This window comes from Hyperolius riggenbachi, chromosome 5 (assembly GCF_040937935.1).
Source record: "Hyperolius riggenbachi isolate aHypRig1 chromosome 5, aHypRig1.pri, whole genome shotgun sequence".
Lineage (NCBI taxonomy): Eukaryota > Metazoa > Chordata > Amphibia > Anura > Hyperoliidae > Hyperolius > Hyperolius riggenbachi.
The window spans coordinates 259,149,783-259,176,639 of record NC_090650.1 but is presented as its reverse complement, the minus strand read 5'-3'; the positions used below and the strand labels follow the sequence as shown (position 1 = coordinate 259,176,639).

The 26,857-nt window shown below is 43.6% G+C and overlaps 1 protein-coding gene across 5 annotated transcripts in view; it reads right to left on the bottom strand.

The window, feature by feature from the left end:
* FARS2 (phenylalanyl-tRNA synthetase 2, mitochondrial) overlaps positions 1-26,857 on the bottom strand; it is a 405,583-nt gene that overhangs the window by 78,485 nt on the left and 300,241 nt on the right. Inside the window, exon 10 of one of the 5 annotated variants that reach the window (XM_068236841.1) lies at positions 21,829-21,950. The exons of the other annotated variants lie outside the window; for them this stretch is intronic. Within the exon in view, the coding sequence (XP_068092942.1) occupies positions 21,866-21,950 (85 nt within the window). The 3' untranslated portion in view covers positions 21,829-21,865. The remainder of the gene's footprint in view (positions 1-21,828; positions 21,951-26,857) is intronic. 5 annotated transcript variants of the gene reach the window in all.

Below are 26,857 nucleotides of genomic sequence, written 5' to 3'. Positions count from 1 at the left end.
AATATATCATATACGAGACACACACAGTGATATTTGAAAAGTGAAATGAAGTTCATTGGATTTACAGAAAGTGTGCAATAATTGTTTAAATAAAATTAAGCATGTGCATAAATGTGGGCACTGTTGTCATTTTATTGATTCCAAAACCTTTAGAATTAATTATTGGAACTCAAATTATCTCAATAAGCTCAGTGACCCCTGACCTACATACACAGGTGAATCCAATTATGAGAAAGACTGGGGTCAATTGTAAGCTTCCCTCCTCTCTTCATTTTCTCTGAAGAGTAGCAACATGGGGGTCTCAAAACAACTCTAAAATGAGCTGAAGACAAAGATTGTTCACCATCATGGTTTAGGGGAAGGATACAGAAAGCTGTTTCAGAGATTTCAGCTGTTTCTACAGTTAGGAACATGCTGAGGAAATAGAAGACCACAGGCTCAGTTCAAGTTAAGGCTCGAAGTGGCAGACCAAGAAAAATCTTGGATAAACAGAAGCGACGAATGGTGAGAACAGTCAGAGTCAACCCACAGACCAGCAACATCATCTTTCTGCAGATGGAGTTATTGTGCATCGTTCAACCATTCAGCGCACTTTACACAAGGAGATGCTGTATGTGAGAGTGATGCAGAGGAAGCCTTTTCTCCGCCCACAGTACAAACAGAGCCGCTTGACGTATGCTAAAGCACATTTGGACAAGCCAGCTTTTGGAATAAGGTGCTGTGGACCGATGAAACTAAAATTTAGTTATTTGGGCATAACAAGGGGCATTATGCATGGAGGAAAAGCAACACAGCATTCCAAGAAAAGCACCCTCTACCTACAGTAAAATATGGTGGTGGTTCCATCATGCTGTGGGGCTGTGTGGCCAGTGCAGGGACTGGGAATCTTGTCAAAATTAAGGGACGCATGGATTCCACTCAGTATCAGCAGATTCTGGAGGCCAATGTCCAGGAATCAGTGACAAAGCTGAAGCTGTGCCGGGGCTGGATCTTTTAACAAGACAATGACCCTAAACACTGCTCAAAATCCACTAAGGCATTCATGCAGACGAACAAATACAACGTTCTGGAATGGCCATCTCAGTCCCCAGACTTGAATCGAATTGAAAAATCTGTGGTGTGAGTTAAAGAGAGCTGTCCATGCTCGGAAGCCATCAAACCTGAATGAACTAGAGATGTTTTGTAAAGAGGAATGGTCCAAAATACCTTCAACCAGAATGCAGACTCTCATTGGAACCTACAGGAAGTGTTTAGAGGCTGTAATTTCTGCAAAAGGAGGATCTACTAAATATTGATTTAATTTCTTTTTTGTGGTGCCCAAATTTATGCACCTGCAAATCCAATAAACTTCATTTCACTTCTCAAATATCACTGTGTGTCTCCTATATGATATATTTAATTAACATTTTTTTATCATAACAACCAATGATTTATACAAATCATGCTTAAGCATATAAATGAGTGGAGCTCATAGTTCAGTTAGTAGCTAGTAGAAGGTGAAATGTTTTTAATTTCATTTCTCTTGGGCTGTTGGCATGGTTCCCACTAGAACGCTGATAAAAAACTAGCATTTTTGCCTGGTTAGAGTAGGACTCACCAGATCGGGGACACTTTGGCGCAGTTGGTGAGCTTAAACGCGTTAACGCGTAACCACGAGCCCCTGTCACTGTTTGACTGTTGTGTGCTGCAGCCCTCTGTATTTATATATTTCTTATGGAGATTGGGCTTCTCAGTGCTGCGTGCATGCTTTGCATAGTATTGCATAAAATTTGGTTTGTGCTGCTCATCCCCTGATATATATATATATATATATATATATATATATATATATATATTTAAGCACATCACCAAATAGTAGTAGACACTACAACGTACTATATATTTTTGCATTTGCATCAAGGATGTCCCTAAGGGCCCTTTTCCACTAGGGCGTTTGCGACTGCTTAATCGCAAAACCGCAAACCGCTAGTGATTTTAAAATCGCTACGGTTTGCTTTTTAACATAGGAATCGCGGTAGGTAATTTCCACTACCGCGATTCGGTTTTTTACTTGATCGCGATCGCGCCGCGGAGCGACTTTTGCCGCGATTTTGCTATGCAGTGCACAGCATAGCAAAATCGCGGCCGCAAACGTCGGGAAATCGCCGGTAAATTTTTCGCTTTTTCGATTCAGCAATCGCTAGCGTTCAGCGTGAACGCTAGCGATTGCTAGTGGAAAAGGGCCCTAAAATTGTTTACTTTGGAGTAACAATGTCTGCTCCTTGCTTGCCTACAACATGCATATTTGTGACTCGAACGTTGCAGGTAAAAAAAATTCACTTATTTCTATTGTGTTCACAACATAATAGCAAGTAGAGATCTATTTTCATTATGTCATAGCCTACACTTTATGACTATATGCCTTTAACACAGATAAATGAGACTGTTTAATTAAAACATAAAAAGCTGAACCAACCTGTAATTGCAGGAGCTCCAACAATTTGTCAAGATCTGATATATTTTCAATTCAGCTTCACGGTTTATATTTGTGGAGCATGAATACTGCCATTTTACACTTATGCATGAAAGATGTTTGTTCCCTTTTCAGCATGTTGAATTTAATGTGTTTGTGCATTGTTTCGGTTTTACCTTTGTGATGATATACGAGTAGCAAGATTATATTACAGCTTCTACTGAATGCTGCAATCTACCACAACACTCCACACATCTATCAAATCCTAAAAAAAAACTACTTTAAAACAAATGGATTACAAAATTAAAAAAAAAAAAACAGACAGAAAACCTGAAAAATGTTACTACTTTTATTACTTTGAGCTGACTACATCTTACTTAATATTCACACTGCTCAAGGAACCCGTTGTTGGAAACTGAGGTTAAGTGGCTGGTGTGCTGTTAAAAAGCAGTAAATGGCTTTGAGCAATAGTCTGCAGTCATATTTTGGCTAAAAATAAAGTCAGAGCTAATCTGTCTAATCTAATAAAGTCAGGGTCCAATCGGATGTCCAATTTTGACAGCTGTGTTGAATCTGGACAAGGTCCACCTGTTTGGTTTAGAGGCAAAATTTGTGCAAAGGTCACATAGGTCATCTCTGAATTACACGTACGTGTATAGCCAATAATCCTTCCATCAATTTTGACAGAAAAATCATAATGGTGCACTGCTGTCATTTCAGAATTATGCCTGTCAAATGTCTGTTACAGCCCATTTACGGCCTTTCAATGCATCCATCAAATATGTCAAAAGTGAATGAAGCATTTCTAGTATAATGGATCGTGGGTTTTGACAATGTATCAGTTATGAGCTCATTCCACTATATGTGCTTCATATAAAAGGGAATGTTAGCATTGCCATTAAGGGGCTTGATTTACTATGCGGTGCTAACCTACTTATTAGCACGTCTAAAGTCTTTAGGCGCGCTAACCAGGGTGCTAAGTAGGTTAGCACCGGTTTTCTCAATCAGATCGCGCACTAAGTACCGCGCGCAAAGTCCTATGCGCGCGCTAAGTCCCATAGGCTTTAATGGGCACTTCACGCGGAGTGCCCTGCGCTCTGTGCAGTGCGCGTAAAGTTTTATGCGCATAAAGTTTTACGTGCGTAAAGTTTTGTGCACGTAAAGCTCTATTAGACATGCTAAGGGGGTTTTCACAGGCATGCTAATAGTTAGCACTGCTTTGTGAATCAAGCCCCATGAGTTGCATATTTTCCCAAAACATGATCGCAATGCATGCTGCATTTCAGGCTTCCATAATGGTCTATGAAAGCACATAAACACATACAGAGGAGGTCCCCATGCATTTTCTGGGTATCCCCTAAATACAAATGTTAATGGAAATACTCCCTGAGCACCAGGGAGGATTCTCATTGGTCTGTTGCAATCCAATGGGAGCCTGATGCTTTTGATGAGGCATAGATCTATATACTGGTGCTCCTTCCATGCAGAGGCCCAGAGTGGCAGCGCAATCAGCGGTGAAGGATCCGAATCCAACAGCAGAAGGCGAGTAGAGGTGAAATATATGTGGTGACTAACCAAGTGAAACCAGACACTGTCTGTTCTCATAGGCTTCGACTGATTCCGTCAGCATCCACTTTGTCCCGATAATCCGCAAAAATCTCATACTGCTCACACTTGTGTTCAGCTCACCAGAACGAATCTGTTTTGAAAGAACTGGTGTGAACAGATCCTATTACATAGTTATTTGGGTTGAAAAAAGACATCCGTCCATCTAGTTCAAGCAGAAAATAAAGATCCTATGCAATGCATAGGATTTGTTTGTATCCATGCTGATCTGTTCCGTTTAGTTCCTCTAAACTGAACCGTTTTTTGGACAGTGTAGACCCGGCATCACTGCTTAGCCACATATCATAATGGTATTGAGTGGTATGTCAATTTTTACGTGTGTAAAAAATGTGCATAAATCTTTCAGTTACAGAGTAATACTGCTCTGTGAATCATGCACATAGTTTGAAAATGACGTAGTTTGAAAATGAGGTGTACATCAAGTTTAATCTCTGGGCCTTTTTGGACCTTGATCCCAATAAATCAAAATTTGCAAGTGAACATTTTTTCCTGAGATGGATCACAGTATTACTACCCTATAACTACTAATTACAGCTGTGAATGTCTTATCCTGTCAAGGTAGTGAAGTGATGGAATCTATTATAAGAGTTAAACTACCGTATATACTCGCAAGCAAGCCGACCCGCATGTAAGCCGACCCCCCAACTTTCACCTGAAAAAACAGGGGAAAATGATTGACCCCCATATAAGCCGGGGGTAGGAAATGCTGGCCGCCTTATTCCCCTAGTGTGTCCCAGTATAGCTAGTATAGTGCCCAGTATAGCTAGTATAGTGCTCAGTATAGCTAGTATAGTATAGAGGAAACCATAGAGAGCGGCTTCCTGTAGCGGCGATGCCGTTACTATGGGAACCGCTCTCTATGGTTTCCTCCATCATCACAGCAGCGAGGGGCGCGCTGCTGTGAATGAGTTAGTTATCGGAGCAGGACGGGGATAGAGGAAGCGGCGCCGCCTAAGGTAATAGTAGCGACGGCCGCGGGGGGAGCGGGGAGGGGCAGCACCTACCCACCCACTTACCCATGACTCTTTTGGGCCACTTTTGGAGGGTGAAAAATTCGGCTTGCTTGCGAGTATATACGGTACTTCTTTTGGTAATTTGGCTCCGCAATATTAACAAGCTGACACGTCATTGCATTCCAGTAGTTCTGGAGGTGTGGTTTGCTTACAGGAACAATAAGGGGATGATTTGCATTTTCAGCAGTGATGCACAGTGGGACATCTCAAATGCTCATGTCAACCCAAAAAATTGCAGATTCCTTCTGTTTTAACCACTTCGCATCCAGACCTTGTTTTCCCCTAATGGACCAGAGCAGTTTTGACAGTTTAGTGGTGTCCCTTTTTAATCATCAATAACTTAATCTGTACTCGTGCCACTTAAGTGATCTATACATCGTTTTTTTCAAGACAAACTAAGCTTTCATTGGGGGGTATTTGGTACCAAGTAAAATGTTCCTCTATATGCATTTTAATGGGAAAAAGTGGGAAAAAAATAAAAAAAATGCATTATTTCTCAATTTTGACCAAATTCTGTTTAAAAATAAAAAGTGCTACTGACATAAAAACGGTGCCACCAGTTAAAGTTGCCCCCGTATAGATATCCAGATGTGTCCCCAGTATCACCCCCCCCCAGTATAGCCAGATGTGTCCCCAATATCAGCCCCCCCCCAGCATAGCCAGATGTGTACCCTGTGTTTGTCACCCCCAGAATAGATTGACAAATGCACCCCCAGGAATAGTGCCCCTCTTCATAGCCAGATGTGTCCCCGGGATCAGGATTACCCCATTATAGCCAGATGTACCCCCAGGATTAGCACTGCCCCCCCCCCATTATAGCCAAATGTGCCCCTAGTATTTGATTATGCCCCCCCCCAGGTGCCCAGATGTGCCGAATTATTAAATCCTCCCTCCCCTTAGTTAATCAGATGCCCCCCAATAAATGTGTACCCCCTTTTACATATCCTACCCCCCGCCCCCCATTATTGATAGCCAGATATCCCCCCATCAGGCAGCCCCCTCCGTGCAGAAATCATAAATAAAACCTCCAGCAAGCAGCCTCACTCACCTTACCTCGTTCCTGTGACTATCCTGAAGTCAGAGCCTCCAATCCCTGCTCTGTAGTCAGCCGCGTAATGCCGGTTACCTGGGTCCCGGCTTGATGACATCATCAAGCCAGGACCCTGGTAGGCGGCAATATGCGGCTGAATGCAGAGCGGGAACAGGGGCTCGGGCTTCAGGATAGTCGCAGGAATTAGGTAAGGTGAGTGAGGCTGCTTGCTGGAGGTTTTTTTTATGATTTCTGCATGGAGGGGGACAGATGAAGGATCGCTGCAGTTGACTACTGCACCGATCGGTCATGGGGGGGGGGGGGGGGGGGGTGGACTAATTGGCTACAAGGGAACATGTTCCCTTTTACCAATTAGTAATGCAGCTGAAAGTGCCGGGGGTGCCCGATCGTGCACAGCAGGGCTGCAAACGTAGTCAGTATATCTACATCATGGTGGCTTGGAGGGTGCCACAGATGACGTAGATATACTGCAGCAGTGGACAAAGTAGTTAAGAAGGCACTTGTGTTTTACATAGCAACTTTAGTAAGGAGGCTTTTTGGTCCTTTTAAGCCCCTTACACACTCCTAGGAGTTCTGGTTCACCATGAGCTTGCTGGGCAATCTGATTTTTAAATTGTGCTCTCAGTATGGGCCGACAATTACCAATCTTTTTTTTAACCACTTCCCGACCGCCGTATAGACAATTGGCGGCCGGGAAGTGGACCCAGCAAGGACCGCCGTATTGACAAATGGCGGCGGTCCTTTTACGGGCATGGGCGGCGCGATCGCGTCATTCGTGACGCGATCGGCCGCCGGGGACTGGCTCCGCCCACCTCGCGCTGTAACCCGCCGGGCCGTTCGGAAGCACCGGCGGGTTACTAGCATCCGGATCGCCGCATACAAAGTGTATAATACACTTTGTAATGTTTACAAAGTGTATTTTACAGGCTGCCTCCTGCCCTGGTGGTCCCAATGTCCGAGGGACCACTAGGGCAGGCTGCAGCCACCCTATGTCGCACCCAAGCACACTGATACCCCCCCCCTGCCCCAGATCGCTCACAGCACCCCTCAGACCCCCCCCCCCCCCCTGCTCACCCCCCAGACCCCTGTTTGCACCCAATCATCCCCCTAATTACCCATCAATCACTCCCTGTCACTATCTGTCAACGCTATTTTTTTTATCCCCCCCTGCCCCCTGCCCCCTCCTGATCACCCCTCCACCCCTCAGGTTCTCCCCACACCCCCCCCCCCCCGGGTACTGTATGCATCTATCCCCCTGATCACCTGTCAATCACCTGTCAATCACCCGTCAATCACCCATCAATCACCCCCTGTCACTGCCACCCATCAATCAGCCCCTAACCTGCCCCTTGCGGGCAATCTGATCACCCACCCACACCAATAGATCGCCCGCAGATCCGACGTTAGATCACCTCCCGAGTGCAGTGTTTACATCTGTTCTCTACCCTAAACACCCACTAATTACCCATCAATCACCCCCTATCACCCCCTGTCACTGTTACCCATCAGGTCAGACCCTAATCTGCCCCTTGCGGGCACCCAATCACCCGCCTACACGCTCAGATTGCCCTCAGACCCCCCTTATTAATTCGCCAGTGCAATATTTACATCTGTTCTTCCCTGTAATAACCCACTGATCACCTGTCAATCACCCGTCAATCACCCCCTGTCACTGCCACCCATCAATCACCCCCTGTCACTGCCACCCATCAATCAGCCCCTAACCTGCCCCTTGCGGGCAATCTGATCACCCACCCACACCAATAGATCGCCCGCAGATCCGACGTCAGATCACCTCCCAAGTGCAGTGTTTACATCTGTTCTCTACCCTAAACACCCACTAATTACCCATCAATCACCCCCTGTCACTGCTACCTATCAGATAAGACCCCTATCTGCCCCTAGGGCAGTGGTGCTCACCGCCAGGTCGTGATCACGCTTACGCGTGGATTCACGACCATTTTGACGCATTCCGCCTCGGACACGCTAAGCCGTGAATAGATGTTCAACCACAAAAATCTGCTTCGGCTTCGCGTGAATGCGGACAGAAATCCGCATTCACGCTTGTGAAACCCGGCGCTGAAGTCGTGGTTAGCGGAAATGTGTCAAACTATGCGGAAGTGACACATTGCAGGCCAATCAGAGGGCCCCAGCCAGGCCCTAGCAACCAATCACAGGAGGGGAGCTATGCCCTCCCCTCCAGAATATAAAGCGGCGGCCATGATGGAAAAGCTCTGTCCTTGCTAGACTGTGGTGCTGAGAGGATTATCTCCAGGCCATTGTTGTTTGAGCAAGTGCATTTATTGTGTTAAAAACAAAGCGTTTTTTTTTGCTAACACTGCTCTTATACTGTACACAGTTAGCTAGTCAGTGAGTGATTGCTGTAGTTAGTTGTAGTCAGTGTAGTGTAGTGGGAGTGTGGGAGTCTAGTGATTATTTAACTGTGTGTAGTGCAGGCAGGTTCAGTGCTGCAGTGTAGTCAGTGTAGTGGGAGTGGGGATTATCTGTGTGTAGTGCAGGCAGGCAGGCAGGTTAGTGCAGCTGCAGCGTTCACTTGTATATTCCAGTGACAGTTATACACTTGTACTATTTGCAGGCAGCCAGTCACACCGCCGGCGCTGCCACTCTCTGCCAGCGCTGTTCATTCATTCTGTCAGTGACCTTGTGCCGTGCCCAGTGCCCACTGCTCGCTCGCTTGCATATAAGCATCTCATTACACACTTGTATATTATTTCAGTGACAGTTATACACTTCACTTGTACTATTTGCAGGCAGCCAGTCACACCGCCGGCACCGCCACTCTCTGCCAGCGCTGTTCATTCATTCTGTCAGTGACCTTGTGCCGTGCCCAGTGCCCACTGCTCGCTCGCTGGCATATAAGCATCTCATTACACAGTGTGACATCCTTGTGTGCCCACTGCATCCTTCAGTGACCTAGTTGTATATCCAGTGCCCACTGCTGTGCCCACTGCATCCTTCAGTGACCTTGTACTGTGCCCACTGCATCCTTCAGTGACCTAGTTGTATACCCAGTGCCCACTGCTGTGCCCACTGCATCCTTCAGTGACCTTGTACTGTGCCCACTGCATCCTTCAGTGACCTTGTACTGTGCCCACTGCATCCTTCAGTGACCTAGTTGTATATCCAGTGCCCACTGCTGTGCCCACTGCATCCTTCAGTGACCTTGTACTGTGCCCACTGCATCCTTCAGTGACCTAGTTGTATATCCAGTGCCCACTGCTGTGCCCACTGCATCCTTCAGTGACCTAGTTGTATATCCAGTGCCCACTGCTGTGCCCACTGCATCCTTCAGTGACCTTGTACTGTGCCCACTGCATCCTTCAGTGACCTAGTTGTATATCCAGTGCCCACTGCTGTGCCCACTGCATCCTTCAGTGACCTAGTTGTATATCCAGTGCCCACTGCTGTGCCCACTGCATCCTTCAGTGACCTAGTTGTATATCCAGTGCCCACTGCTGTGCCCACTGCATCCTTCAGTGACCTTGTACTGTGCCCACTACATCCTTCAGTGACCTAGTTGTATATCCAGTGCCCACTGCTGTGCCCACTGCATCCTTCAGTGACCTAGTTGTATATCCAGTGCCCACTGCTGTGCCCACTGCATCCTTCAGTGACCTAGTTGTATATCCAGTGCCCACTGCTGTGCCCACTGCATCCTTCAGTGACCTTGTACTGTGCCCACTGCATCCTTCAGTGACCTAGTTGTATATCCTCCTCCTGACTCACTCGCTTCCACCAATGTACTCTGTCTGCGTTCACACTGCCCGGGTCACCGGGTGCATTTATTTTTTTTATACAATAAAACTCATGCGCCACTGCATACAAATTGAAATGCACTATTTAATACCTATTTAATAAAACTTACAATCAAGTTAAACCACACATATAGTAAATTTGGCCTTACTCCAGCAGAAAAAACCCGGACGCGTCAAAAAGGTCCCAGGAACGCCTGCCTGGATCTCTCAACCAACAAAAAACCATATGCATGCATATAAAAACCTTGCACGTGCTTGTTAAAAAACTTTTTCTACTTCAATCTCTGTTAACCTCCTTGCCATTCTGATTCTTTCCAGATTTTAGGGTCTAAAAGCGGTGCAATTTTTTTCCACTCTTTCAGACCCTAAAACCTGAAAAAAATCATTCTGGCAGGGAGATCTGCAGCAAAATATTTTTTTTTTTTACCATTCTGGGCTCCTGTGCTGCAGTTTTCTCTTTGCCCACAAGATGGCACTAATATACATATAAACGGACTTCTCTATATTTCTCTAATATAGAGAAGTTCGTTTTCAATATTAGCCCCGCCCCCGATGACGTCACGCTGCCACCACCGCTCTGCTGCCACCACCACGGCTCCGCTGCTCCAACTGGCTGCCAGGTCCCCAGAAGAATAGCGGGGACATGGGGGATCCCGGCGGCCAGGGAAAGACCCCACACTGCCGGGGAGAGAGGCTGGAGTCCCGCTGCGCAGCGAGATCGGGTGCGGGACTCCACAACTAAAGGTAAAGCTCTGCAATGCCTACCCCGACCTGAGCTCGGGATCACCGCTAATAGCTTCTTTTTACTACCCCGAGCTCAGGTCAGGAAAACCAGCAAGGAGGTTAATACTTCGATCACTGTAAAGGCTTTCTTAAAACAAATGAGCTACTTTTGGTTCAGACCATATGTATAGGTAGTGTTTCCACGTTCCTTATCAATACAAACAAGTCCCTCCTTGTAGATTTATAAAAATGATTCTTCTGCTGCCACTGCAGCTAACTTACAGTTCCCCACTCGGTAGGATCCGCCTACCTTCTTCAGAAGAAGGTAGGCGGATCCTACCAAAACGCGTTGGCTATTGGCTCAAAGTGTGGTGACGTCCCTCCCGGACTCTGCGTGTTGTTACACTTGCTGAAGCGGAAGTCCGTGTGTAGCCTGGAATGGAGCGATCCTGCAGTGAGTTGCCGGCCGGGACTCAAGCGGATCTTGGAAGGATAAACATCTGAAGACGTGTGCACCTCCCTCCGTCCTCCTCCCTCTTGAGAGAAGCAAGGAATCGACACTAATTAGTGTGGGAACTGTAGGTTAGCTGCTGTGGCAGCAGAAGAATCATTTTTATAAATCTACAAGGAGGGACTTGTTTGTATTGATAAGGAACGTGGAAACACTACCTATACATATGGTCTGAACCAAAAGTAGCTCATTTGTTTTAAGAAAGCCTTTACAGTATTAACAGAGATTGAAGTAGAAAAAGTTTTTTAACAAGCACGTGCAAGGTTTTTATATGCATGCATATGTTTTTTTGTTGGTTGAGAGATCCAGGCAGGCGTTCCTGGGACCTTTTTGACGTGTCCGGGTTTTTTCTGCTGGAGTAAGGCCAAATTTACTATATGTGTGGTTTAACTTGATTGTAAGTTTTATTAAATAGGTATTAAATAGTGCATTTCAATTTGTATGCAGTGGCGCATGAGTTTTATTGTATAATTTTATGGTATATAGAGACGGATCCTATATTAACTTTTGCTGCCAATTCAGAATATATTCACTAGCGCCACAATCGTTCTGACGCATTTAATTTTTTGGCCAGCACTATGACGCTGTGCTGCTACTACTACTACCAGTATGTTGCCGTGGTCCTTATGTGCTGCTGAACTGACCGCCCGCATAGTCCTTCTCCTGACTCAGTCGCTACCACCACTGCACTCTGCGTTCACACTGCCCGTGTCCACTGACAACTCTGCTGCAATGTCATTGCTAATTGCTGCAAAAAACAAAAAAAAAATTACAAAAACCTCTCTGGGGCCTTTTTGGCATCAGCCACTCATCCTCCTCCAGTGGTACCTTCGCCGCCAAGTGCCATTGGAACTCGCCTTCACCTCTTTGATTGCTTAACGCGTATATCCCTTTTTAAAACCACGTATTACCAATTAATAGCCCCATTTACAGTGGTGATTTGCCTTTAAAAGCCATTAAAAAAAAAAAAAAAAAAAATGTGGGGAATCTTTTATGTTCAAGTTATGTTGCCCCTTATCACCTCGATAATCCATGCAATTTGGGGGATTGTAGCATGTATGTAAAAGAAAATCCGCCTCCGGGCGGGAATCCACGCGTGATTACGCCATTCACGGCAGAAAATCCACGTGGTTGCGTGGACACGGACGAAAATCCGCATGCGGCGGGGCCGAATGCGGATTTTTTTTTGCAACCACGCGGATTGCCGAATTCGTGGATGAGGCACATCCGAGCATCCCTGCCCTAGGGCACTCAATCACCCGCCCACACCCTCAGAACGCCCTCAGACCCCGGCCCTGATCACCTCGCCAGTGCATTGCTTGCATCTATTCCCCCCTCTAATCACACCTTGAGACACCCATCAATCACCTCCTGTCACCCCCCCTAGCACTCCTATCCATCAGATCAGGCCCAATACAACCTGTCATCTAAAAGGCCACCCTGCTTATGACCGGTTCCACAAAATTCGCCCCCTCATAGACCACCTGTCATCAAAATTTGCAGATGCTTATACCCCTGAACAGTCATTTTGAGGCATTTGGTTTCCAGACTACTCACGGTTTTGGGCCCGTAAAATGCCAGGGCGGTATAGGAACCCCACAAAGTGACCCCATTTTAGAAAAAAGACACCCCAATGTATTCTGTTAGGTGTATGACGAGATCATAGAAGATTTTATTTTTTGTCAAAAGTTAGCGGAAATTGATTTTTATTGTTTTTTTTTCACAAAGTGTCATTTTTCACTAACTTGTGACAAAAAATAAAATCTTCTATGAACTCGCCACACACCTAACAGAATACCTTGGGGTGTCTTCTTTCTAAAATGGGGTCACTTGTGGGGTCCCTATACTGCCCTAGCATTTTAGGGGCCCTAAGCCGTGAGGAGTAGTCTAGAAAACAAATGCCTCAAAATGACCTGTGAATAGGACGTTGGGCCCCTTAGCGCACATAGGCTGCAAAAAAGTGTCACACATGTGGTACCGCCGTACTCAGGAAAAGTAGTATAATGTGTTTTGGGGTGTATTTTTACACATACCCATGCTGGGTGGGAGAAATCTCTTTGTAAATGGACAATTGTGTGTAAAAAAAATCAAACAATTGTGATTTACAGAGATATTTCTCCTACCCAGCATGGGTATGTGTAAAAATACACCCCAAAACACATTATACTACTTCTCCTGAGTACGGCGGTATCACATGTGTGGCACTTTTTTACACCCTAAGTACGCTAAGGGGCCCAAAGTCCAATGAGTACCTTTAGGATTTCACAGGTCATTTTGAGACATTTGGTTTCAAGACTACTCCTCACGGTTTAGGGCCCCTAAAATGCCAGGGCAGTATAGGAACCCCACAAATGACCCCATTCTAGAAAGAAGACACCCAAAGGTATTCCGTTAGGAGTATGGTGAGTTCATAGAAGATTTTATTTTTTGTCACAAGTTAGCGGAAAATGACACTTTGTGAAAAAAAAAACAATTAAAATCAATTTCCACTAACTTGTGACAAAAAAATAAAATCTTCTATGAACTAACCATACTCCTAACGGAATACCTTGGGGTGTCTTCTTTCTAAAATGGGGTCATTAGTGGGGTTCCTATACTGCCTTGGCATTTTAGGGGCCCTAAACCGTGAGGAGTAGTCTTGAAACAAAAATGACCTGTGAAATCCTAAAGGTACTCATTGGACTTTGGGCCCCTTAGCGCAGTTAGGGTGCAAAAAAGTGCCACACGTGGTATCGCCGTACTCAGGAGAAGTAGTATAATGTGTTTTGGGGTGTATTTTTACACATACCCATGCTGAGTGGGAGAAATATCTCTGTAAATGGACAATTGGGTGTAAAAAAAAAATCAAACAATTGTCATTTACAGAGATATTTCTCCCACCCAGCATGGGTATGTGTAAAAATACACCCCAAAACACATTATACTACTTCTCCTGAGTATGGCAATACCACATGTGTGGCACGTTTTTGCAGCCTAACTGCGCTAAGGGGCCCAAAGTCCAATGAGCACCTTTAGGCTTTACAGGGGTGCTTACAATTTAGCACCCCCCAAAATGTCAGGACAGTAAACACACCCCACAAATGACCCCATTTTGGAAAGTAGACACTTCAAAGTATTCAGAGAGGGGCATGGTGAGTCCGTGGCAGATTTCATTTTTTTTTGGTCGCAAGTTAGAAGAAATGGAAACTTCTTTTTTTTTTTGTCACAAAGTGTCATTTTCCGCTTATTTGTGACAAAAAATAATATCTTTTATGAACTCACTATGCCTCTCAGTGATTCCTTTGGGATGTCTTCTTTCCAAAATGGGGTCATTTGGGGGGTATTTATACTATCCTGGAATTCTAGCCCCTCATGAAACATGTCAGGTGCCCAGAAAAGTCAGAGATGCTGGAAAATGGGAAAATTCACTTTTTGCACCATAGTTTGTAAACGCTATAACTTTTACCCAAACCAATAAATATAGGCTGAATGGTTTTTTTTAATCAAAAACATGTTTGTCCACATTTTTCCTGCTGCATGTACACAGAAATTTTACTTTATTTGAAAAATGTCAGCACAGAAAGTTAAAAAAATCATTTTTTTGACAAAATTCATGTCTTTTTTGATGAATATAATAAAAAGTAAAAATCGCAGCAGCAATCAAATAGCACCAAAAGAAAGCTTTATTAGTGACAAGAAAAGGAGCCAAAATTCATTTAGGTGGTAGGTTGTATGAGCGAGCAATAAACCGTGAAAGCTGCAGTGGTCTGAATGGAAAAAAAGTGCCTGGTCCTTAAGGGGGGTAAAGCCCACGGTCCTCAAGTGGTTAAGTAATCAATAGAAGAAAAAAAAACTGATTTTTGTAAAATCTGATCAAAATTACCAATACTGTCTGAACTGAAATACTACCATTGAGCTTCATGTTGCTATGTCCCTTTGAATTTCTCCCCAAGACTCGCACCACAATGGCACCCAGCAAACAAACAATCTGTAAATATGCAAGCTTAAACGTGCACTTTACTATGACCCCTGCTTTGCAGGCTTTCACTGCTGGGGAAAAAAACAATGCATGGATGCCATAAAGGCAAGCTTTAAGCAAAGGACTTAGTAGCGTGAACCAAATACACTTTATAAATTATTAATGTAATGAAAAAATGAGCACAGGAAATCCAGTATTTAGCTGACCCAGAGAGGTAAAACACTTCACAGCTAAAAGCTGAGGAAAATCAAGTCATTAATAATGAAGGACTTTCTGCACTGACAGCTGTTGTCAAAGCATTCTCAGCTTTTCAATAAGAAAAACACTGCAGCTATTCTACTCATTTAGCACTGAAGATTAGTTAAACATTCCCATATATTAAGAGCATTTTATCTGTCTTCAAGCAACATGTTGCATTTCGGTTTTCTTTATTTGATGTTTTTGTTTCTATTATGGCAAATTAAAATAAAGACAATTAAAAATCAGCGCATACAGGATATACTGCTCCACTGCCTGAAGGGAGCCAAGTTATAGCTGCAGGCGCTTATTTTCTAGATATACCGTTTATTACATGAGGATTATACATACAATGTGAACAAGATCTTTACAGGCTATAAAAATGTTGAAAAATGCACACTAGGCCTGAGAATGATCAGGGAGGGAAATATCAAGACAAGAGTGGTGAAAGAGGGAGAAAAATGGGGTGGCTGTGGGGGAGAGGTTCTGTTAAGAAAAAAAAATATTTGTTTTAATGTCAAATGCCCAGGTTCCAGTGAAGCTAAAACAATGACTTGTCTATGAATGTGATTATTTTAATGGAGGCCCCTACAAGTCTCTACTGTAAAGCTTAGCTCAAAATCTTGAGACAGTCTTGTGTGGAATATGACTTAGGCTCAACACACACCATACAATCTAGGTTGTTCAATCTTACCACTTTCATGTAGTATAAGAGCTTATCCAATCAATCATTCAAGGTATTTTCAATCTGTTGGCCCTTATACTACATAGATTTGGTAAATCTGTACAACCAAGATTGTATGGTGTGTGTTGAGCCTTACTGTGCAAGCGGAAGGGACAATCCACACAACATGCCTGCATGCTCTGAAACAATATTGTTCCACCAACATTGTACACACCCGGTCAACTGCACGATATCTGCCCAATAGTCATCTGAATTGATCTGCAAGTTGGATCAGGCAGAATGTTCAATATCAGTCGCCCATTTAACATCGCTTGGCTTTCCACTTGCCAGACACTCTAACATCACCGACACACTGACATCACAGTGACTGACGTGCAGTTCAGGTCCATTTATGTGTGATGTGTCAGCTGCTGCCATGGTGACAGATCAGAGGAAAAAGCGGGGCGGAGCAGGAGTGTACCTAGAGAACTCCCTTCTGCTCGGCACTCTGCTGTAAAAGAAAATATTATTTTTTTTTAAATTGTATATATAGATATATATATACACACACAGGGGTTGGACAAAATAATGGAAACACCTAACATTTTGACATCATAATATTTGAATATGTTTTGAGCAAAACTTGATATATGTTAATTTTTTTTATTATTTTTGTTATTTGATATGCTTAATTAAAATAATTGTTTTTTTTACAGATATTTAAACCAAAGTTGGTTATAATTTATAAAAATGGCAAATCTCTCACACATTCAACGAGGCCAAATGGTTGGTGCTCGTATGGCAGGCGCTACTGTAACAGAAACTGCCCGAATGCTTGGCATTTCAAAAGGTACAGTCTCAAAAGTAATGACTGCCTTTGAAAGAGAAGGAAAAACGTCCTCAGCAAAGCACAGTTGTGGCCGAAAGTCGAAGTTGTCTGAGAGAGACCATCGGACTCTAAATCGAATTGTTTGAAAAGCTTGCAAGACCACGGCTCCTAAAATCACTGCAGAGCTGAATGAACACCTACAGAACCCAGTTTCCACAAAAACTGTTCGTCGGGAGCTGTACAAATCTGGATTCCACGGAAGAACTACAATTAGAAAACCTCTGCTCTTAAAGACAAATGTTTCAAAGCGTTTAGAGTGGTGTAGAAACCACCAGCATTGGTCCCTTGAGCAGTGGAAAAATGTGATTTTCTCTGACGAATCATCGTTTACCTTATTTCCGACCTCCGGCCAAGTGTACATTTGGAGACAGCCGAGAGAAGCATTTCATCCAAACTGCCTTCTCCCAACCGTAAAACATGGCAGGGGTTCTGTGATGATCTGGGGTGCCATTTCTTGGAAATCCACCGGGCCAATGATTTCCCTTCATGGGAGAATTAACAGCCGAGACTATTTAGGAATTTTGGGCGACCAAGTTCATCCTATGGTTGAAGAACTGTTTCTGGAGGGGAAGGCCCTCTTTCAAGATGATAATGCCTCAATCCATACAGCTAGAATTGTTAAAGAATGGCACGAGGAACATTCTAATGTAGTTGAGCATCTCATCTGGCCAACACAATCCCCAGACCTCAACATTATTGAGCATTTATGGTCGTTATTAGAGTTTCAAGTAAGAAGTCGGTTTCCGCCGCCATCGTCTCTAAAAGAACTGGAGTGTGTTTTAACTGAAGAATGGGCTAACATTCCTTTGGAAACAATTCACAATTTGTATGAATCAATACCTTGGAGAATTGAGGCTGTAATTGCCGCAAAAGGTGGACCTACACCATATTAAAAGATATTTTGTTGATTTTCAAGGTATTTCAAATAACTATTCTTGTTACTAAGAATAGGTACAAGAGTTGTAAAAAAAATTAGCTCCATCTCACTTTAAAAAAAAAATATCTACACTTTTAGGGTTCACAGTGGTCAGTGGCATAATGCACACATTACAATGACTGAACTGCAATGGAGAGTTGGACAAAGACTTTAATACAAAGCCTGTATGTAGTGAGTTAGAATAATGTGACCCATTACAATGTAGTATTGTAAAAAAGTCCCATAGAACAGTGTGGGAAGTGAGTTGACACACAGAATTATCCTGCAATGCAAGTTGACCAAAACCAAACAATACCAAGCGCTAGGCAGTATTTGTGGATTTTAATAACCCTGAATCAGGGGAGCCTCACAGTGGTAAATTATATCCACAATACCCAAAAAATCCACTGAAGTCTCACAATATCAATCACTATTTATTAATAACTGCATACAAACCCTCCATTATCCCCACTAAAAAGAGCAGCCCATGATGTAAATTACACCACATACACAGCTGGCATGTGTCACACAGACCGCACACATCACACACCCACACAAACCGTTCTTATAACTCCCAGGAGTGATGGAAACACCAATATCAATCCTTTGATCAAGGGGTCTGGTGGGAAGTGTGATTCAAGAACAGCTCTTCATGGGATACTGGAACCACTTTAGCAAAGTTCACTATCGTGCATCCAAGTACTTTCAATAAAGCGTCTAGCAGTGATACAGTTCATGACAGCAGCTCAGGCGGCCACAGAAGCTTAAAGCATAAGCAGAGCAAGCAGGCAGACACACCACAGCATGTACGAGAGGACTCTCACCACCTCCTGTCAGTGATCCACGGTACCCCGGAGGGCTCTCACCACCTCTACAGGGCATCCACCGCGCTAGTATTCACTTGAACGGCATCCACTCTGCCGCCTATGCGCTGAAAGTAGCTGTATCCATTTGCCGCTCGCCGCCACCGCTGCTCGTAATATCCAGTTCCACGCTGTCTACACACGTGTGCAGCCGTGACGTCACCATGCTGCTCTCAACTCGTGACTAGTTTCACCCGCCTATCCGGGCTTCATCAGACGGTCATGTGAGCGGCACCGTCCAGTTCATTATGTAGTCTCTCTGCACCTCCTTCTTCACCCATGGCCACTCCCCCAGTTATGCTGATTGGTCCTTCTTCCTTTCTATGACTCTAGAAAGCACTACCCCCATATATAGGCTGGTCGCCCAGCCCCGTTTTAACATGAATTCAGGCGTAATTGCACATTTTAGATTAGCACACTAGTAACTCTGCTGGGAAGCGAATACATAACATTAAGCTTCTCTCTTAAAGGTATCCATTCCTAAATAAACTTCATATGCAAGTAAGCACTGTGAACAAGCCCTCAAGGGTTACAATGGTTTGTCTTTCCTTGTTAAGTGCCTTTTTCTCAATGAAAATATTGTCTATGCTATCATTAACTGCACAATTATGATGCACTGATTGCCTGGAAGATAGCAGTATTAGGCGTTGCAAATATCCACATAGGGAGTGTTTAGCGGCAAAGGTTGGGCAAATATGTGGCAAGGGGTAGGTTAGGGTAAAACGTTAGAGTTAGGCATCGGTACAGTGAGGATAGGAGATAGCAAAATATCAGTTAAGTTTACTGATATTTTACTGTTGGAATTAGCCAGTGCTCAGTAATAGAAAAATGGTAATGTCAGGCTTGCCTGGTCACCTGCTATGAGTCAGGCTGTATGCCCATATGTAGCATACAACCTGACAGACAGCAATCACCAAACACAGCAATGAGCAATGCAAACACAGCATACTGAATAGTCACCTGAGGCCTATAGGCTGAGGCAATCCAGAAGAAAATAGGCAATGGCTGAATTATAATCACTAGACAGATGCATGGTCAATAAAGCCAGAGTCAGTCCAGGCAGCGTTCATGCGAATCCTTTAACAAGCCGAGGTCGGTAACGGATATTTCAATAGAGAAGTGTGGTCAGGTTCAAGCCAGGTCAGTAACGGTAAGGCAATCTGGAAGAAGCTTGGTCAGAAGACAGACAAACAGTCGGCAGCAAGACAAGCACATGGTGTGAGCGCAATCTCAGCAACAAGCCCAGCATAGGCTATCACGGGCACAGACTGGAGCGCTCACCAGGTTCAAATACCAGGCCTGACCAATTGGAGATTGGCGTGTCAGCTGATCAGCTGACACCCAGGGAGACACGTGACTACCGTTTATGTAGGAGGAGCGCACACTGAGACGCGTCCTCCGCCTGCCGCCCTGCACGCATGTGAGTGAGCGGCAGGGACGGCAACAACTGTGAGTCAGCGGCAGGGCCGTCAGTGGCGGCCTGCTGACTCCTTACAGGTAATTTTATTTATGTTCTACTAGCAGCTTTTCCCGGTGCAGTTTTGTCTACACTCAATTCCTGGTGCTGTTTTACACATATTTGCTGGGAGATGTCATCATCCACATGGTTGTACCTATGTTCAGATGTGACGTCATCAAATATATGTTCCACCATGCATGATGCGTCTCTCTGCGCAAAAAAAAAAAATGTATATTTAATAATTCAACGTTACTATCTAGTCTGTTTTATAAAACAAAAATGTAATTATGGCAGCAATGTATAGTTTTATGTTTCGTCTAAAGATGTCAGTAGTTCATGTACCTTTACATACCTACTGCACACCTCTAATGTGAGCCACAAGATTAATCACATGTACAGATTAGGTAATTGCCGAAGACTGAATGCAATGTGATATCATTGTATTCTCTCATTGCATTTGTGTTCACCTCTGTGAATGCAAAATCCAAATGCAAATGCAACTTAGTAGAACATACAAAAAAAATTCACTTGGAATAGAATACAACACAAACACCTTTAAAATGTACACAAATCCAAGTTATATACTTTGAAGAATAGTGTATTGTGGGCATTTTATATAAGCTGATTTTCAGGTACAAAGAAAAAGGACTTTTTTCAAGGATGACTTGTTGATTATACTGTCACCACTTATGGAAGTAAAATGTCCAAATCACACTTTGACTCCTCATCTAGTAAACATGGGAATAGCAACATTAACACTGACTCATCTTGGAAACTGTTTATTTTGTATAGAATATGAAGCATTCCATGGTAATATGATGGAAAATTATAGTATTATTCCACATACTACATCAGCATTCGATAAACCTAGTCTGAACATAGAAGCAATTTGAAAATGTTAAAGGGGCCTGCAACCGAACACTTAGAGAGAACCTGAAACGAGGGGGGTAAAAGAATTCATACTTACCAGGGTGACTTCCTCCCGCCCCATGACCACTATTGCCTCCCTCCCAATGCTCCTGGGTGTCCCAGTTCGCCTGCTATTGGCACCAGTAAGTCGGGTTCTTCTGCACATGCCCAGCCACGCACATGCAATGTGTTCATGATGCTGTGAGCGTTCTGCGCCTGCGCAGTACTACCGCAAAATGCTCATGACGACATAAATGTGGCAGGCGGGTGTGTGCAGTCAGGCTACGCATGCGCAGAAGAGCTGCTGATGGTGGATTTCCAGGGCCAATAGCAGGCGAACAGAGGAATCCAGAGGGACAAAGAAGGCAATGTTGGTCGTGGGGCTGGAGAAAGCTGAAGATAAGTATGAATTATTTTACCCCCCTCGTCTCAGGTTAGCTTTAAATTAGTCTCCAGATTAAACCTTACTAACATAACAGAACATTTGCATTTCTTGGGATTCCACTGGGAATGTGGAACGCTGTGCAAAAAAACCAAAATGCTTCAACAGACAGTATCCCAATATATAAAGCAAAGTAAGCAAAAAAGTAAAAGATTCTGCACAGGGTGTGCATTATGCCTCATACAGTCTCTAACACACACACACACACACACACACACACACACACACACACACACACACACACACACACACACACACACACACACACACACACTTTCTGTTTCTGCAGACATATTTCTAGGAATCAAAGACCTAGCATATTCTTCGATTTCCTCCTACCTGTCTGGATATTTTTACATGGTCTCCTACTCAAATACTAAATCCTTACAATGGATGCTGTCTGTGGATGTACCCCAAGGTTCTGTTCTTGCACCCTTCTATTTTCCATCTGTACTGATTGCCTGGGACAATTAACCACTTGAGGACCTAGGGCTTTCTACCCCTTAAGGACCGGCCACTTTTTTTCCATTCAGACCACTGCAGCTTTCACGGTTTATTGCTCGCTCATACAACCTACCACCTAAATGAATTTTGGCTCCTTTTCTTGTCACTAATAAAGCTTTCTTTTGGTGCTATTTGATTGCTCCTGCGATTTGTACTTTTTATTATATTCATCAAAAAAGACATGAATTTTGGCAAAAAAATGATTTTTTTAACTTTCTGTGCTGACATTTTTCAAATAAAGTAAAATTTCTGTATACATGCAGCGCGAAAAATGTGGACAAACATGTTTTGGATAAAAAAAAAACCCATTCAGTGTATATTTATTGGTTTGGGTAAAAGTTATAGCGTTTACAAACTATGGTGCAAAAAGTGAATTTTCCCATTTTCAAGCATCTATGACTTTTCTGACCCCCTGTCATGTTTCATGAGGGGCTAGAATTCCAGAATAGTATAAATACCCCCCAAATGACCCCATTTTGGAAAGAAGACATCCCAAAGTATTCACTGAGAGGCATAGTGAGTTCATAGAAGATATTATTTTTTGTCACAAGTAAGCGGAAAATGACACTTTGTGACAAAAAAAAAAAAAGTTTCCATTTCTTCTAACTTGCGACAAAAAAAAAAATGAAATCTGCCACGGACTCACCATGCCCCTCTCTGAATACCTTGAAGGGTCTACTTTCCAAAATGGGGTCATTTGTGGGGTGTGTTTACTGTCCTGACATTTTGGGGGGTGCTAAATTGTAAGCACCCCTGTAAAGCCTAAAGGTGCTCATTGGACTTTGGACCCCTTAGCGCAGTTAGGCTGCAAAAAAGTGCCACACACGTGGTATTGCCGTACTCAGGAGAAGTAGTATAATGTGTTTTGGGGTGTATTTTTACACATACCCATGCTGGGTGGGAGAAATATCTCTGTAAATGACAATTTGTTAAAAATTTTTTACACACAATTGTCCATTTACAGAGATCTTTCTCCCACTCAGCATGGGTATGTGTAAAAATACACCCCAAAACACATTATACTACTTCTCCTGAGTACGGCGATACCACATGTGTGGCACTTTTTTGCACCCTAACTGCGCTAAAGGGCCCAAAGTCCAATGAGTACCTTTAGGATTTCACAGGTCATTTTGAGAAATTTCGTTTCAAGACTACTCCTCACGGTTTAGGGCCCCTAAAATGCCAGGGCAGTATAGGAACCCCACAAATGACCCCATTTTAGAAAGAATACACCCCAAGGTATTCAGTTAGGAGTATGGTGAGTTCATAGAAGATTTTATTTTTTGTCACAAGTTAGCGGAAAATGACACTTTGTGAAAAAACACAATTAAAATCAATTTCCGCTAACTTGTGACAAAAAATAAAATCTTCTATGAACTCGCCATACTACTAACGGAATACCTTGGGGTGTCTTCTTTCTAAAATGGGGTCATTTGTGGGGTTCCTATCAGGGCTGTGGAGTCGGTCCAAAAATCCACCGACTCCGACTCCTCAGTTTAGGATTCCACCGACTCCGACTCCACGACTCCGACTCCTCTAATTTTCATATTACAATTTTGTTGATTAAAAGTATGTAACATGAAATTCGTCTCTTAACTGCCAACGCTTAGGAATTTTACAAGACAACTGAAGTGAGAAGGATATGTAGACTACTATATTTATTCCCTTTAGACTAAAACTAGTCCTTGGTAAGAGTACTTGTAAAAGGTACAAACCGGAACAAAGAACATCTATCAGGCCCTAGGCAATGTAAGTGTGGGTACATGTAAGAATGATGTGCAGGTACTCTGCAGGGGAATGAGGAGATTGTAAACAGACAACACCTCTGTGTTCAATGTGCACAGCATTCTCAGTGGATTCCCTGCAGCTCTGTGGGGAGTGCATATGTAGAGTATAGTACTACTGTGTAATGAAGTAAACCTGAGACAGATGAAATTAAAGTTTTATACATACCTGGGGCTTCCTCCAGCCGCCTTCAGGATAATCAGTCCCTCGTTGTCCTCCTCCACCACCTGGATCTTCTGCTATGAGTCCAGGTACTTGAGCCAGTCAGGCGTAGTGCGCATGCACACACTCCGCCGCCAGGAGCATACTACACCTGTGCAGCACTATTGCGCAGGTGCAGAATGTTCCTGGCTGTGGGAGCGGCATGCGGCCAGACAGCGCTGACTGGCTGAATTACCAGGACTCATAGCAGAAGATCCGGGTGGTGGAAGACAGTGAGGGACTGATTAGCCTTAAGGGGGCTGGAGGAAGCCCCAGGTATGTATAAAACTTTACTTTTCATCTGTCTCAGTTTCCCTTTAATTTGTAGTCACCAAACCAAATTTTAATAACATATCAAATTATTTGATTTCATCAGCAAAGGGAGTGCATACATTTGCATAAATCAGCATCAGTGCAGAATTATTTCCATCTCGTTGACCATCTCTATTAGTGACACAGCTACACATCAGGCTTTATACTTACAGCATAGATGTTATTTAGTGTATATAAGAGATTCCTGTGTACACATCATATATACAGTCACAATCAGATATGTATATCTGACTTTAAAAATACGGGGACTGCTTTATTGAAGCAGCACAAGTAACTAATTTTGATTGGTTTATTTCATTTTTGTAGACTAAGCACAGCTATTACTGTATATATACTGTATATATACATTATTTTTAATGACTTTTATCTGAGAAATAGAACATTTTATCATATTTTCTATTTTAATTACAGTTACAAATTCATTAGGAGTCGGAGTCGGAGTCGGTGCATTTTTTCCCGACTCCGACTCCAGGCACCCAAAATTGCCCGACTCCACAGCCCTGGTTCCTATACTGCCCTGGCATTTTAGGGGCCCTAAACCGTGAGGAGTAGTCTTGAAACGAAATTTCTCAAAATGACCTGTGAAATCCTAAAGGTACTCATTGGACTTTGGGCCCTTTAGCGCAGTTAGGGTGCAAAAAAGTGCCACACATGTGGTATCGCCGTACTTGGGAGAAGTAGTACAATGTGTTTTGGGGTGTATTTTTACACATACCCATGCTGGGTGGGAGAAACACCTCTGTAAATGACAATCTTTTGATTTTTTTTACACCCAATTGTCCATTTACAGCGGTATTTCTCCCACCCAGCATGGGTATGTGTAAAAATACACCCCAAAACACATTGTACTACTTCTCCCGAGTACGGCGATACCACATGTGTGGCACTTTTTTGCACCCTAACTGCGCTAAGGGGCCCAAAGTCCAATGAGTACCTTTAGGATTTCACAGGTCATTTTTGTTTCAAGACTACTCCTCACGGTTTAGGGCCCCTAAAATGCCAGGGCAGTATAGGAACCCCACTAATGACCCCATTTTAGAAAGAAGACACCCCAAGGTATTCCGTTAGGAGTATGGTGAGTTCATAGAAGTTTTTATTTTTTTGTCACAAGTTAGCGGAAATTGATTTTAATTGTTTTTTTTCACAAAGTGTCATTTTCCGCTAACTTGTGACAAAAAATAAAATCTTCTATGAACTCACCATACTCCTAATGGAATACGTTTGGGTGTCTTCTTTCTAGAATGGGGTAATTTGTCATTTGGTCTTGAAACAAAAATGACCTGTGAAATCCTAAAGGTACTAATTGGACTTTGGGCCCCTTAGCGCAGTTAGGCTGCAAAAAAAGTGCCAATCATGTGGTATCGCCGTACTCGGGTGATGTAGTATAATGTGTTTTGGGGTGTATTTTTACACATACCCATGCTGGGTGGGAAAAATACCTCTGTAAATGACAAAAAATTGTCCATTTAGAGAGATTTCTCCCACCCAGCATGAGTATGTGTAAAAATACACCCCAAAACACATTATACTACTTCTCCTGAGTACGGCGATACCACATGTGTGACACTTTTTTGCAGCCTAGGTGCGCTAAGGGGCCCAACGTCCTAATCACAGGTCATTTTGAGGCATTTGTTTTCTAGACTACTCCTCACGGTTTAGGGCCCCTAAAATGCCAGGGCAGTATAGGAACCCCACAAGTGACCCCATTTTAGAAAGAAGACACCCCAAGGTATTCCGTTAGGTGTATGGCGAGTTCATAGAAGATTTTATTTTTTGTCACAAGTTAGTGAAAAATTACACTTTGTGAAAAAAAAACAAAAATCAATTTCCGCTAACTTTTGACAAAAAATAAAATCTTCTATGAACTCGTCATACACCTAACAGAATACATTGGGGTGTCTTTTTTCTAAAATAGGGTCCGTTTCTGGGGTTCCTATAACGCCCTGGCATTTTACGGGCCCAAAACCGTGAGTAGTCTGGAAACCAAATGTCTCAAAATGACTGTTAAGGGGTATAAGCATCTGCAAATTTTGATGACAGGTGGTCTATGAGGGGGCGAATTTTGTGGAACCGGTCATATGCAGGGTGGCCTTTTAGATGACAGGTTGTATTGGGCCTGATCTGATGGATAGGAGTGCTAGGGGGTTGACAGGAGGTGATTGATGGGTGTCTCAGGGGGTGGTTAGAGGGGAAAATAGATGCAATCAATGCACTGGGGAGGTGATCGGAAGGGGGTCTGAGGGGGATCTGAGGGTTTGGCCGAGTGATCAGGAGCCCACACGGGGCAAATTAGGGCCTGATCTGATGGGTAGGTGTGCTAGGGCGTGACAGGAGGTGATTGATGGGTGTCTCAAGGTGTGATTAGAGGGGGGAATAGATGCAAGCAATGCACTGGCGAGGTGATCAGAGCTGGGGCCTGAGGGCATTCTGAGGGTGTGGGCGGGTGATTGAGTGCCCCAGGGGCAGATAGGGGTCTAATCTGAAAGGTAGCAGTGACAGGGGGTGATTGATGGGTAATTAGTGGGTGTTTAGGGTAGAGAACAGA